The 13,889-nt window shown below is 37.4% G+C and overlaps 1 protein-coding gene across 3 annotated transcripts in view; it reads right to left on the bottom strand.

The window, feature by feature from the left end:
* VRK2 (VRK serine/threonine kinase 2) overlaps positions 1–13,889 on the bottom strand; it is a 117,642-nt gene that overhangs the window by 14,390 nt on the left and 89,363 nt on the right. For all 3 annotated transcript variants that reach the window (XM_025868794.2, XM_025868795.2, XM_025868796.2), the window contains exons 10-12: positions 11,666–11,724; positions 7,255–7,421; positions 1,623–1,784 (exon numbers count right to left, since the gene is read on the bottom strand). In XM_025868794.2, coding sequence (XP_025724579.1) covers positions 1,623–1,784; positions 7,255–7,421; positions 11,666–11,724 — 388 coding nt within the window. The remainder of the gene's footprint in view (positions 1–1,622; positions 1,785–7,254; positions 7,422–11,665; positions 11,725–13,889) is intronic.

Genomic DNA, 13,889 nt, shown 5'->3' on the forward strand with positions numbered 1-13,889 from the left:
AAAAAAAAAAAAAAAAAAAAAAAAAAACATGCTGAGTGAAAGAAGCCAGACCCAAGAGTGCGTACAGTGTGACTACATGGTATGTGACTTTTGAGAAGAAGCCGAACTAGCCTGGTGGTGAAAATCAGAGTATCAGAACAGAGGTTGTCTGGGGGAAAGAGACCGACTGAGAAAGGAAACAAAGAGCTTTCTGGAATGATAAAATCTGCACGTGTGTATCACAATGCCACCCCAATTGAATCGATGTCTTTGCTTGGAACCTGGGCATCAGTTTTTTTTATAGTGTCTCCCTACCTCCATACATAAGTGATTCTGGTGGACAGTTAGGGTTGAAAAAGAACACTCAAGAATCTCAAAATTTTGTCACCAAGCAATATTTGTAATTTTATAAATGGGAACTATAACTGCAAAAGATTATTAGTTCTAAAAAAGCATTCTCTGGATAAACGTGCATGCTTGCTGGTTGGATAAGAATTGCCCAACTTGTATGCGTCTAATTTTTGTCTTGGCTGCCAAGAAGTTCAGAGCCAAATTCAGTGTTCAGTTTAGTGATTAACATCCCAGCTGCCTGATATACCAATTTGAGGGGCGGGGGGAGAGGTTGGGAGATTGAGGATGGGGGCATTAAAATACCCTGTTTCACATTTTAAACTACCTCAAATCATTTGGGGGAAAATGATGGTGTATAAATCATAAAAAATGTTGGTCATTTTGGAAAAAAATTTTTTTTCATTGAAGATATAAATACATTGGATGCTTCTCCTTCTTGTCAAAAAAAAGGTTAGATAAGCAAAGACTTTTGCTATTGCTTGGATGAGTCCTCTGCTAAAGGTAAATCACTATCTGACCAAATGATCGAATAACGTTAAAAAATACATCATTTTAAAATACAACCATATAGACAGGGAAACTCTTCACTTACATTTGATTATAAGGGTGAGACTGGAGGAACACATGTAAGAGTATGGAGTATGTTAAGAGTCCCTAATGGATCAGAGATGGCATAAAAAATTTAAGTGCACTTCATTACATTCTTAGGCTAAAGCAAGAAATCAGATCTGTACGCAAATGTGCTCACTGTCATTCTGTTTCTATGATGACTGGTGTCGGCTGCTTTGATTTTATACACTGGATAGGATATTTTTCTGCCCCTTCTCATTTAACAAAACCATACAACCTTGGCCCTCAGGAGAAACTAAAATGTCTTTATTCCCAAAGGGCATATTCTAATGCAACACGAAGGAAAAAAAGAAGATAGCAGGAGGGGAAGAATGAAGGGGAGTAAATCGGAGGGGGAGACGAACCATGAGAGACAATGGACTCTGAGAAACAAACTGAGGGTTCTAGAGGGGAGGGGATGGGGGGATGGGTTAGCCCGGTGATGGGTATTAAAGAGGGCATATTCTGCGTGGAACACTGGGTGTTATGCACAAACAATGAATCATGGAACACTACATCCAAAACTAATGATGTAATGTATGGTGATTAACATAACAATAACAATAAATAAAAATAAAATAAAATAAAAAATAATATAAAAATAAATAATAAATAAAATAAAAATAAATAAAAAATAAAAATTAAAAAAAAAAGGAAAAAAGAAACAACGAAAAGCCTCTCACCTGCGCTGTCTCACTGTTAAGGAATCCAGTTGGCTGCTCCTCTTTTTGCACTTTTCTCCCCGTTAAGCAGGACTCAGCACTTCTCTCACTATGGATGTTTTTTTCTATTGACCTATTTTGCATCTGATTGATTTGCTTTGTTGCAGCCTTTCGAGAAACAACCTGTTGATAGAGAGTAATAATGTATAATGAAAACTTTTGACACTTGTAAGAAAAAAATGCATTCACGTCCAGATTCTTGAAAATTCTAAACTTGCCAAGTTCTGTGAAAAGGAAGACATAAAGAGGAAAACCAACAAATGGATGTTATGGAAAGAATATAGTAGTTGGCAAGATCCAGACCCTTTCTCATCAATAGTACAAGACCAATTAAAATTAGTGTCACTTTTGTACGCTCTTTAGAAATTATCTCTACAGATAACTTGCTTATTGAAAACGGCATTTTTACAGAAAACTGTCACATTCTCAAACTGCACATGAATTCATTATTAACCTTTGCTGGGAGTGGATCCAGTACATCTTTTTAAATTCTTATTAATTAAAATCTTAGTTTTCTATCATTGAAGTGAGCCTAATTAATGTGAACGTATAAAAGGAGCTTATGATGTTGCTTACTTTTTTATACAGGTAATTTAACCTTTGAGCAGACGAGTCACAGTTCATGTCACCTAGTCCTGTGTACCAGTATCAGGGGTTAAGTTCTCCAACAAGCCTGCTGTCTCTAAGGTTTCTTTTTCACACCACGGTGTTTTCTGGGGGATGACTGACTCTTAATAACCTTGAAGTAGACACGGAAATAGAAGGGCAGGTCCCACAATAGAGTTGGAAGATTGAAAGCCACAGTGAAGACCCTTATGTGAAGTATTTGCTCAACAGCGTTGTGTTTACTGCAGCTGAAAGTGCCATCACCTTTTTTCCGGGGTTAAATTGGGGGCAGAAGATAGGAACAGCGCAAGCGGAAATAACGGAGTAGCCAGTGCCAAAACGGGGAATGAATTACATTGGCTGGGCAAGCAGAGCCTTAATTTGTAGTCTCTCAATTTTTAGCTTCTATTGCCAAATGTGTTCACTCCTTCCCTTTAAAATATGCTGGTGTTTTGTGGCTAGGTCTAAGCTGTCACAACACCATTCTTTATTCACCCCTCCTCCTGGATCCCAGCTTCTCAAAGGATAGCAAAGCCATTGCTTTTCAGTAACCTGACAATTGGAATTGTTCCCTCATCACTCAGGGTTTCTTTATTTTCACCACTCAACTCTCCCAAACTACTGGGAAAATTCATGTGTAACCACCTTCTGAGTCACTCTCCCACTGAAGTCAACTTGGTGATAAAGGCTCATCAGACCACCAGTGTGAAACAAAGGGTGTCCCAAGGCTGTTGTACACCGTTTCATCTTAATAAAAGACTGGCTTTGCCAATCATTGTGAAAATGTGTCTTATGATATAAAGGATTCGTTGAGATATTAACTGAGGTTTTTAACGCCTCCTGGATGCTAGGCACTTTAGGTATAACGGTTTTTGGCCTGGGAGCCTCTGATGTACAAACAAAATTTGATCTAATATATTCAGTCCTCTGTGAGGCTTTCTGGAAGAGACGAGGCCTCCTGGATCTGCTGTCAGTTGGCCGGATGGTTAGGTTGTGCTGCCATAAGCACTTCTAGCTAATAAACAAAATGATATCCAGTTTATGAAAAATCTTTTTATAGGGAAACTCCTAAAATGGTAAGAATGAAATGGGATGATTAAGTTTTACTCTCAATTATGAACAGAGGTAAAACTTTTCTCAAAGACATAAAAGTAAGTACAGGAAATACTCTGGGCATCTCACATAATCAAATAAAATGATACTGTCCAAATATGTGTCATTTTCAAGAAAGTGGCTATTCAAATAAGGTATCTTTTATTTAATTTCCCATCGGCACTTCACGGTGTTCTAAGAAACCTGGAATACTCTGGCCTTCTAAAATTCAGTAAGCCAAAAATATGCTCATAATTGAGATTTTATACTCTCCTTTTCTCACATAGAATATAAATATGAAGACAGGCTTAACAGAATTATTTTGAGAAGGCTCAAGAATTTTACAAATTTTTAAGTTCAATACAAAGATTACTACAACCAATAATATGTTCACCCCTGGGTTTGCTGTGGGAACCTCAGGTTTAGGGTAAATGGAAGGACAAACTTTTACTTGTCTGAAATGTAGGACAGCTTGAACATTTTCACTCTGTCCTACAGCTACTCCTCTGTCTAGGTAGAGCATTTAGGAGGAATGGGTGGCTCATTGTGCCCAGGGCTCTGTGCTGTTCCAGTGTGGATTTGGGCACCCTAACAAGGGGGGAGACTTGATAAGCTGATGAGAGGGTCCACCACTGGCTCTTGAGGACACAGCTTGTTCAAGGGTTGAATGGGGCCTTCAATAATGCTGGTTTTCCACCTTGGCTTTTGCATTCTCATCTGGGAGTTCTAGAGCTTTAGCTCACCTCAATAAGCATTCTTACTGAAATATGGTTTCCTTCAGTGAATTTTGGACATTAAATCCCAGTGGAAGGCATAAATAGACTGGGGTAGCCCTGATGATAGATTCTTCTCATTTGACAGCATTACCTCAGGAGCCACTGGAGCTACTCAAGAGTGATTTCAGCTATACAGACCATCATTGTGATTGAGGCAAATGCCCCGAAAGATTTGCTTTTCAGGAAAAAAATATCAATGTCTTTCCGGTCTTGACAAAAATTCATTTCCAATTTAACTCCAGGAACAGTATTTGAGGACTTGTGCAAGGCAGCGGCTCAGTTTACAGGGAACAGTTTATGATGCCTAGTAAAACCCAGTATTGGAAAAATACCTCATTTTTCTTTTGCAAAAAGGTGCTATAAGTTTGCCAAGGTTCTTATGGTGATGTGCTATATTTTCTAATACCTAACCAAAACATATTTTTTTAGGAATACTAAATTTAAAAGGCACCACCACTTATACTGAGGGAAATAACATTTAAAAAAATTAAACATTCATAACTTTCTTTTGAATACTGAATGACAGAAATATTTTATTTATATAATTGTATATGTTTTCTGGTCCACTGACTTCTTTTTAGGTATCTTTGTCCAAAAAGTGTAAGTCCAGAAGTCATTCAATATTCTGTTAAATAACTAGAGTAATCCATGTATGAAGTAACAAGAAATGTTTTTAGTTACTAATAAGGGGATTCTGTCTGTGATTAAAAAGAGAGAAATTTGGAGCCATGTGACTGATATTCATTCTGGACCTAGAATGATTTTGGTTATGGAAGCAGTCAATGGCAGAAACTGTCCTATACTTTTATCATTCAGGGGAAATGTCAGTTTATATTGTCATACTTTGCTTTTAAATATTTTCAAGTTTGGTTTTTGCAACATTACAAAATCTGTAAACTTTAAAAATAAAAATTAAGATACTTTGTGTTTAGCTACATGGTGAACCCATTTTTATATTACGACTATTAAATATATTTGTGCACTTAAAATATTACAGAAATAAAGTCCCTATTCAATAAATATTGATTTGCTGTGGAATATACCCCCAAATCATCTTACTGTCTATACACTGGGGCTGGTCATACTGTTAGAAATTAACTAAGGTCTTAAGAATGCACATTATTCTTAGTCAAATAAATATTACTTATTTGGAATAATATTTTTATACTATATTATTTTAATATTCTTTTTATTCATAAAGTGCTCTAATCAAAAGGGAAGAATAAAATATTATTGACTGAGGCTCATTGGAAAAAATGTTTTATGTTTTTTTTTTAAAGATTTTTTTTTTTAAGATTTTATTTATTTACTTGACACAGAGAGAGAGACAGCGAGAGAGGGAACACAAGCAGGGGGAGTGGGAGAGGGAGAAGCAGGCTCCCCGCTGAGCATGGAGCCCGATGCGGGGTTCGATCCCAGGACCCCGGGATCATGGCCTGAGCCGAAGGCAGACGCTTAATGACTGAGCCACCCAGGCGCCCCTGGAAAAAATGTTTTATGTTCTATTCTCTGCATATAAAAATGGTTTCACAACAAACATCCTTTGAATTTGATGAAACTGAAAATTCTGGTGGATAATGATTAGGATTTTACATCAGAGGATATAACTATCAGTTTTTAAAATGGCTTCTTTTACATTTCAATTAAGTTTATGAAACTGAAAAACTACAAAAAAAAAAGGAAAAAAATCTACCTAAATTAGTGTAGATTAAGTGGTGACCATTATTACAAGGGAAATACTATGTTAAGGAAATGGCTCTTTGTTTTGTTGCAAAAGTGATAAAAACACAAAAGTCAATAAAACTGTTAAAATAAGTCTCAGTAATTACCAAGATCAAAATCCACTGGCTTTTTATTAAACATGAACTTTTGTTCTGCCTTCTGCAATACGTAAATAGTGCTGACAATTGGTTTGTGAGGCATTTGCTACAATAAAATGTAATTGTATCATGAGAGAAAGGTGACAATCAGGAGATCATGAAAAAATTACATATTCTCACTGGTAGTTAATTAGCCATGCAAAACCTCCTCAAACAGATATTCTCTTCTATTAGGAATGATTACTATGCAGGCCTACAGATGTCAATACCACAGTCATTCAAATACTTCTTTCCCTACTAATTGAAGGTTGTAAAGCTCTGGTGCCAAGGTTTTGCTTCCAAAGAGCTAATTTATGACTAGAAGGATATTTTATGTCTTCAGTTGCAGCAGCTACAAAATTCAGCAAATCAGAACCATCTGTGCACTGATACTTGACTCACCATTCATCTCGCAGCCTATCAGTCACATTAGTTTGCATCCTGCATTCTTGGCTCATGAACGCTTGCGATGATCCAAAGTTCATAAGAAATATTAAAAATGAATGGCATCCTGACCCTACCTCACTGTACACGCCTCAAGAAAAAAAGCTCCCCCCCCGCCCCACACACACATCTTTTGCGTATGGACCGTATCAAGGAAGGACTGGACATTTGGTTGCCCGTCCAGTAAGGCGGCTCACAGCAGTCTCAAGTTTCCCCCGCCTTCTGAGAAATGTAAGTCCTAATTCCTGTGTATTGTTTCAAGTTCTGTTTTTTTTGAATTGATGTGAGTCAGTCAGTTGGAAGATTACAGAGTAAAGGATGAGAAGGTGTAACTTAAAAAAAAAAAAAAAACTTTTTCAAAGGTTATTTTTGTAGATTGAAGTATCAGTACAAACCAGGCATCTGGTTAAATCTAAGACTATCATCATTAACGCCACCAAATTATGGCCAAACTGGTGAGCAAAACCAGAGGGCAGTAACTAAAGAAATCTGAAGAAAAGCAGCAAATAAAGGTCCTCATGAGTAAAGTCATATTAGCCTTTAATCTGACCTTGGTCATATCTCTGTGACATCAGTCACTGCTTTATTTAATAGCACACTAAGTAGGCCATGGATCCTACTACTATTTTTCTCTGAGACAACAGGTCAAAAGAACTTTGAACAAAATTTCTTGGAGCTGAGTGAGGAGAACTAGGAATTACATATAATAAGCAAGAAATTGGGTTGTCAGACTCCTTTTGAGACCCCAAACAACTTCATTTGGTAGAAAAGCTTCGGGGAAGGTAATCGTGGGATCCCACGGACTAAATTACTTACTTTTTGTTTGTCTGGAGTACGCATATTTACACTTTGGCCTCCGGTGGAAAATTCCAGTGGTCCTAAAGGTATTTCACCGGGGTTCAGGATTTCCTTGAGCATTTGATAGTTTGGCTTTTCATCATATGCTAAATTATGAGCACATACCAAATATTGGGCTATTTCACCTGTGAAGTGTTAAATTTTTTTACATGTTATTCATAATTGGCAGGAATCGTCAAGGCTCTAGTATCATCAAAACCTCTCTATTCTCTTACACATGCACACAACACACATCCTGAAGAAACAGAATGAACACTTTGGTGAAAAGCACTTTTCAAATGATATCCAAAAATGACTGAAATACAGTGAGACATGGAGATTTGACAAGATGGGAAACACTGGTAATTTTTTTTACATATCTTTGTAAAAGATATGTAAAAGGTATGTTTATTTCTCACTAACTTATCAAAGGAAGCAAATTTTTAAAAAATTACAGTTAGTGATTTTTGACTTATGGGGTCAAATTACTAAGAACTACATGAATAATATAATAGACTGGACACACTTCATACTTTTATGTTGAAGTTTTAAAAATTCAGTTAAAAACAAGTGTTACTTATTATAAACCTCCTTACTTTGATGGGAAAAAAAATCACTGCAAATTTTAATTCAGGCTTTGATTTTGAGATTATAACAGTACATTCTGAAATGACCTTGAACTCTAGGTTTCTATGACTAATTTTAGAGCTCCCCAGACCTCCCTTGAGTTGTCCATACCTAGCAAGCCCAGCGCCTTCACTGCGTCGTCTTCCTAGTTTAGAGCAGAAGGATGAGATGTTGCTACTTTTTTTCTTTCTAATGTAATCTCTTCCCTAGAACTATATAGCCATCTCCCCAAAAATATGAACTACAAACTTCTAAATACAAATAAAACTAGTCACCCAAAATTACAAACATTGCTGCCTTAAAACAAATGTAGTTTGCATTTTTGTTTCAGGTGGAGTTTCAATCTAAAATCAAGACACAAGTAAATGATAATACCATATACTGCTTAAAATCTAGCATGTTTTCCTTTTTCGTAGAGATGTTTAGATACTCCACAATCTAGTTTTTACAAGCTTTTCCCCTTCAAAAACTTATTACTCACACAGACATAAGTACCTCTTACTTTCTCACTAAGTTGCTATATCCCCATGGTGGGAAAAATCTGGGAAGCTTTGTGGCTTGGCAGGATTGACTTCCTAATCCTTCCCTTCCCCTCCAGGCCCACCTCCATTCAAGAGGGAACTGCAGACATGGCTTTCACTCCCCACGGGGAAAAATTCCAAAAGGAACAGTCACCATCCCTTCCCCCTAAGAGAGTCAGAGCGACCATTTCATACCCGGTATGCTGTATTCATTACTGGCAGCTGGGTTCTAGGACCTTAAGGCCACTGTGGCTAAAATGAGAACCCTTGGCTCCAGGGTTTTGGTCTTTAGTTTCTTGTTTTTTCTTTTGGATACCGTGGCAATTATGCAACCTAACTTTTTTCCTTCTCTAATGTTTTAAGATATGTCATATTCTGTTATCTAACATTCAATCAGTCAGATCTCTATTAACTAGCAAATGGTATGGCTTCATCACATTTGTAACTCCTGTTTCCAGAAGCTAAGTGAGGGCGTCCCATTCCTGAAGGGATGATCAAAAAGAAAAAAAGATTACATTACATTCACTACCGTTTTCATGTAAATATTCTGTTGTTCTTTGGCCCTTTTGAGACTGGTACACCAAGTCTGGTATATATCCTTACAGTTCTATTAACCAAAATATCCCAAATGGAGAAGAGAGCTGAATACGGTGGGAGAATTTTCACAGGTCACGGTTAGAAGACAATGGAAGATTCCTGGCACTCCCCCAGCTGATGGCAGCTGTGCTGCAGTCTTCGTGGGTCTGGGGCTTGGAAAAATGAGGTACCAGTGAGGTAGGAAAGGGAGAAAAAGAAAAGCCACCTCTTACAAATTCACTGTCATCAATCTGAAGCTTAGAACACTGTGATGTATTACTGCTTCAAATGGTAGCCTTCCAAGATCTGGATTTATTATATTAAGTATACTTTTAAATTTACTATAAGCATATTTCTGGAGCTATATAAAAATGCTTTGAATAGTATGAAATGATATTCTTGAATCATTTGCTTTTAAGCTAATGAAATATTAAGTATCATTTACTATCATCTCAGGAGATAGAAACTTGTGCAACTACTGCTGGAGTGGGGGTGGGGTGGGGGGGAGGGGGTGGCTGGGTGATAGACATTGCGGAGGGTTTGTGCTACGGTGAGCGCTGTGAATTGTGCAAGACTGCTGAATCACAGATCTGTACCTCTGAAACAAATAATGCAATATATGTTAAGAAAAAAAAAGAAGATAGCAGGAGGGTAAGAATGAAGGGGGGGAAATCGGAGGGGGAGACGAACCATGAGAGACTATGGACTCTGAAAAACAAACTGAGGGTTCTGGAGGGAAGGGGGGTGGGGGGATGGGTTAGCCTGGTGATGGGTATTAAAGAAGGCACGTTCTGCATGGAACACTGGTGTTATACGCAAACAATGAATCATGGAACGCTACATCCAAAACTAATGATGTAATGTGTGGTGATTAACATAACAATAAAAAATTTAAAGAAACTTGTGCAACTATTATTATTACACTGAGCTGGACATGAACACTGGAAACATTCTGGTGGTTTTATTTCATTAACTGCCTTAGTAATAAACCTTTTACACATCGGATTGTCATGCTTGCAGTACCCACTCCTAAGTACACCCAACTAAGAGATCTTCAGTTAATATTAAAGTTTCAATGTTTTGTGCTTTAGAAATAGAAATCTGCATTTTATAAAATAATAGGATGGACCCAAATAAATGGTTTGTACTGAAAAATGGAGAACCTGGCACTCGTGTCACTTCTTGTTATCGCTCAGATCTTCATATCTCCAGTAATTGAAGTTTCACAGAATATACACAGGTCCACAAGCATTTATCTTGTGCAACCCTGAGCATCCGGGCTTTCTTTTCTAATCCTGAGCTGAGCAGTTACCTTTTGTGTAGGAGGGGCAGAAAAGGTAAGGGAGATATACAGAGAAAACTTTCTTTGACATCTCCCATCTCTCCTTTTTGCTGTCCTATTGAGTAAAACATAAGCTGTATAACTTGGTCCAAATGCCAATAAGCGTATTAGCCAAAAAGGAATACTGGCATTTGGACCAAGTTATTCAGTGCAGTTACAGAAACGAAAAGCTTTCACCTTCAACACTTACGCCATGCCCCTCCCCCCCCAAAGGAGAATCCTTCCGGATTCGCACCCTCCTCCATCAGAAGAGGGACGACAGAAACTGGGAAGCTGGAGGCTCACACTGGGGCAGGCTTAGGACTTGGGAGAATGGAGGTGGAAAAGCAGAACTACTTTGTTCCTCTTTCGTTTCCCATGGAAATGAATATTTTGGTTTCTTGTCAAAGAAGGACTATAAATATAAGTTCAAGATGATTTAACTCTACATTTAAACTCTCAGATGGAAACTGATGCTATTTGACCTTATCTAGAGGGTCAGTGTACACATTCACTTTCATATAAGTCAGCTAAAAGCTAACTTTGAGATTGCCCAATATAGAGAGAACAAGATTCATTCCCCTTATCTGTCTCTGAGAAAAAGTGAGCCTGACAGCAGAAGCCGGCACTTTTCTATAAGACAATCGAACTCATTTATTAAATTGGTGAACAATGTGCCATGCATGCATATGCAAACGATAGGCACTTGGGTAATTGTGAATTGACTATTTTTACTGATAATACTGTCAATTAAAGAATTCCAAAATGATCCATACTAACTTGAAAGAGAAAACCATTTAATGAAACATACCTTCAAATCCCAAGGTTACATGCCTTTGCCAATCCAAATTTTTTTTTGCTGGCTGTTCAGTCACAGTGCAGCGCAGGTCTGAACAGCACTCAAGTGTTCAATGATTTGGTTTTTTAAATTACTGACCGAAAGTAGTCTTTCTCTAGATCAACTTTATCTTCTTTCAGTGATATAGATTTTATGGGACAAAATCAGAATGTCAACTCTAACAGTACTAGATACAGGTGACTATTAAACCTGTGTAAGATTCCTCCCTCTCCTGCCCCCCCCCCCCCAAAATCCAGCGGCAAGGCCTAGAACGCTGCCGAAATATTTTCTTGTAGCCTTCCTGTGTTCTGATGTCAGGGAGGATCTAAACGCTCTCTTCTCTAGCAACGAGTATTTGTAACCTTGTGTAGAGAGTCTCCTCTCACCCCCGTGGGAATGGGAGTGGGTGGATTCAGCAAAAGCCGTAACACAAGAGTGACAAATGTGGAAATGTGGTGACCAGTAAATCATTTAGGAGAAGGTGGTAGAAGTTATCATTTGACTTACAGCAGCTGCTTCTGGAAGGAGCCCATTTAAGCACTGACTCAGGAAGCTCATCCAACAGACTAAAACAAAACAGAGTAATATGCAGTGAATTTGTTTACAATCCTATGATTCACTGTCTTGATTACAAAAAACAAAACTCAAATTCTGTGTTGGTGGGTCACCCATATCGTCGTGCCTTTCAATATTTTTTTTCACCCCCTTGTAAGGGGAAAGAGGGTAAGTGGAGGTGGGGGAGATCCTTCAATTCTCATTGACCAATTTTATATCAATCACCTAGAAACTAAATGTAGATTTACAGTATAAATGCTTTAGATCAAAGTCTGTACATGCAGAAATGTAGAAGTAGGGATATCTATCATGATTTTTTCTCAAAAACAAGAAAAAATACATAGGAAAATAGTATCAGGATTTTCAGGAGATTTTTCTGCAGGTACTTATCCTTGGGGAGGGGCAAATTATTTATGTACACTGTTCTCCACTGGGTAGTGTTTGATGCTATTCTATGATTAAACAGGTTAACAAGAAATATCCAAACAACAAAACAAACAAGATAGGTCATTATTCTAACCCTTCCCAGTGTTTTAGACTGAATATAATGCTTTTAAGTTGCTTGAGCCACCAGTATATAAACATGTAACTAAAATTATTGATATGAGTGTTTGACTGACAAACTCAGGCACAGGCAGAACTGCAACAATAAATGCACTGACTGATCTGATATTACCCCATGTCAGGAAAATAAAGGGCATGAGGGAGATATGGTATCATGGCTGTATATGCAAGCATACCCTTACAATTCAGGGTATGCCTGAATATACAATACATACCCTTACAAGAAATTCAGAGTATGCCTTCTTAGCAAGTTGAATGAATTATGATCATATATTATTTACTATCAGAAGTTTAAAAATGTCTATAGTTTACCTTAATCATAAACTTCATTATGTATTAGCTTTACTGGTTTATAGACTTATATTAGTAATCAAATCAAAATGAAGATATTAATATACATAAAGGTCCCCAAAATGTAAATGGGAGTTATGTTTATTAGCATATTTTATCATTTTGCATGATACCCTATTATCACATTTGAATATACACACATAGGCATATTCTTTAGATATCTACAATGAATGCATCTACATATATTGATAAAAGACTAAAACAAATCATATTAATAAGTCTTATTAAAAGAAAAAATACATGTAATCATTGGGATGAAAATGCAAGTCTTTTAAATACAGTACATTATTCAAATCAGGTGAACTGAGGTGAAAAACTGGGTACAGAGATTGTTTATATACGCCCATTACTGTGCTTTGACTTGACCCATATATTGAAAAGTGTTGGTTAATACGGGCACAATAATCAGTGTGGTAAATAACTGATTAGACAGCTCTAATATTGACTTATATAAATGTGTTCCTTTGGGGTAAGGGGCTGCGATGATCAAGATTCCAAGCGGAGAAATACTTCATACAATATGCCAGTATTTACAAATGCCAACGGTACTGCTCTGCATCTGTAGGCTAGGCCCTCTAATATAAAGAACGGAGACCACAGCTGAATCTGAAGACTGGTTTCTATGGATCAGCTCCCCCTTTTGTAAACTTCTGTTGTGACTCACCTTACTTAAAACACAGCTGCCTTTTCCAATTGCAATATTCTATCTGTGGATAACTACTGTTGAGCATATCTGTTGAGTATATAATGAAAAACTGGCTATTCTGGGCTGCATGCAATTGCTTTTCCTTAGGCCTGATCAGTGAGAAATTAGTAAAATAGTTAACATGCTCTGTTCTCAGTCTGACCTAGTTCTCATGCTAACAGATTCTAGGTGATAAAAATTGAATGTGAAATATTAAAACTGTTTATGTGGCTGCAAGATTATCTCTTATATAAACACCTCCTATAAAAGTTTTGTTTGTTTCTTCTTTAAGAAACGAAACACACTCCCTCCAAGATCCAGAATTAAGAAAGAGGTATGATGCTCTCACTTGAAAGCATCGGTCCCACCTCACGCTGTCGCTTTGCACAGTTCACAGCAATCACACCAAACTCAGACTACCTCCATGTACTTGTACAACGCTAATTTGAAACTACTCTTCCTTGAAAAGACCACCACCTAGAATTCAGCTTTGGAAAACGCCACATAAAAGAACAAACGCTTCACTTGACATTTTGCGTTACAACTCGCGTGCATGTGATCTCACGGGTGTTATCT

Source organism: Callorhinus ursinus, unplaced genomic scaffold (genome assembly GCF_003265705.2).
Source record: "Callorhinus ursinus isolate GAN/ISIS: 27379988/994484 unplaced genomic scaffold, GSC_fseal_2.0 scaffold10, whole genome shotgun sequence".
Lineage (NCBI taxonomy): Eukaryota > Metazoa > Chordata > Mammalia > Carnivora > Otariidae > Callorhinus > Callorhinus ursinus.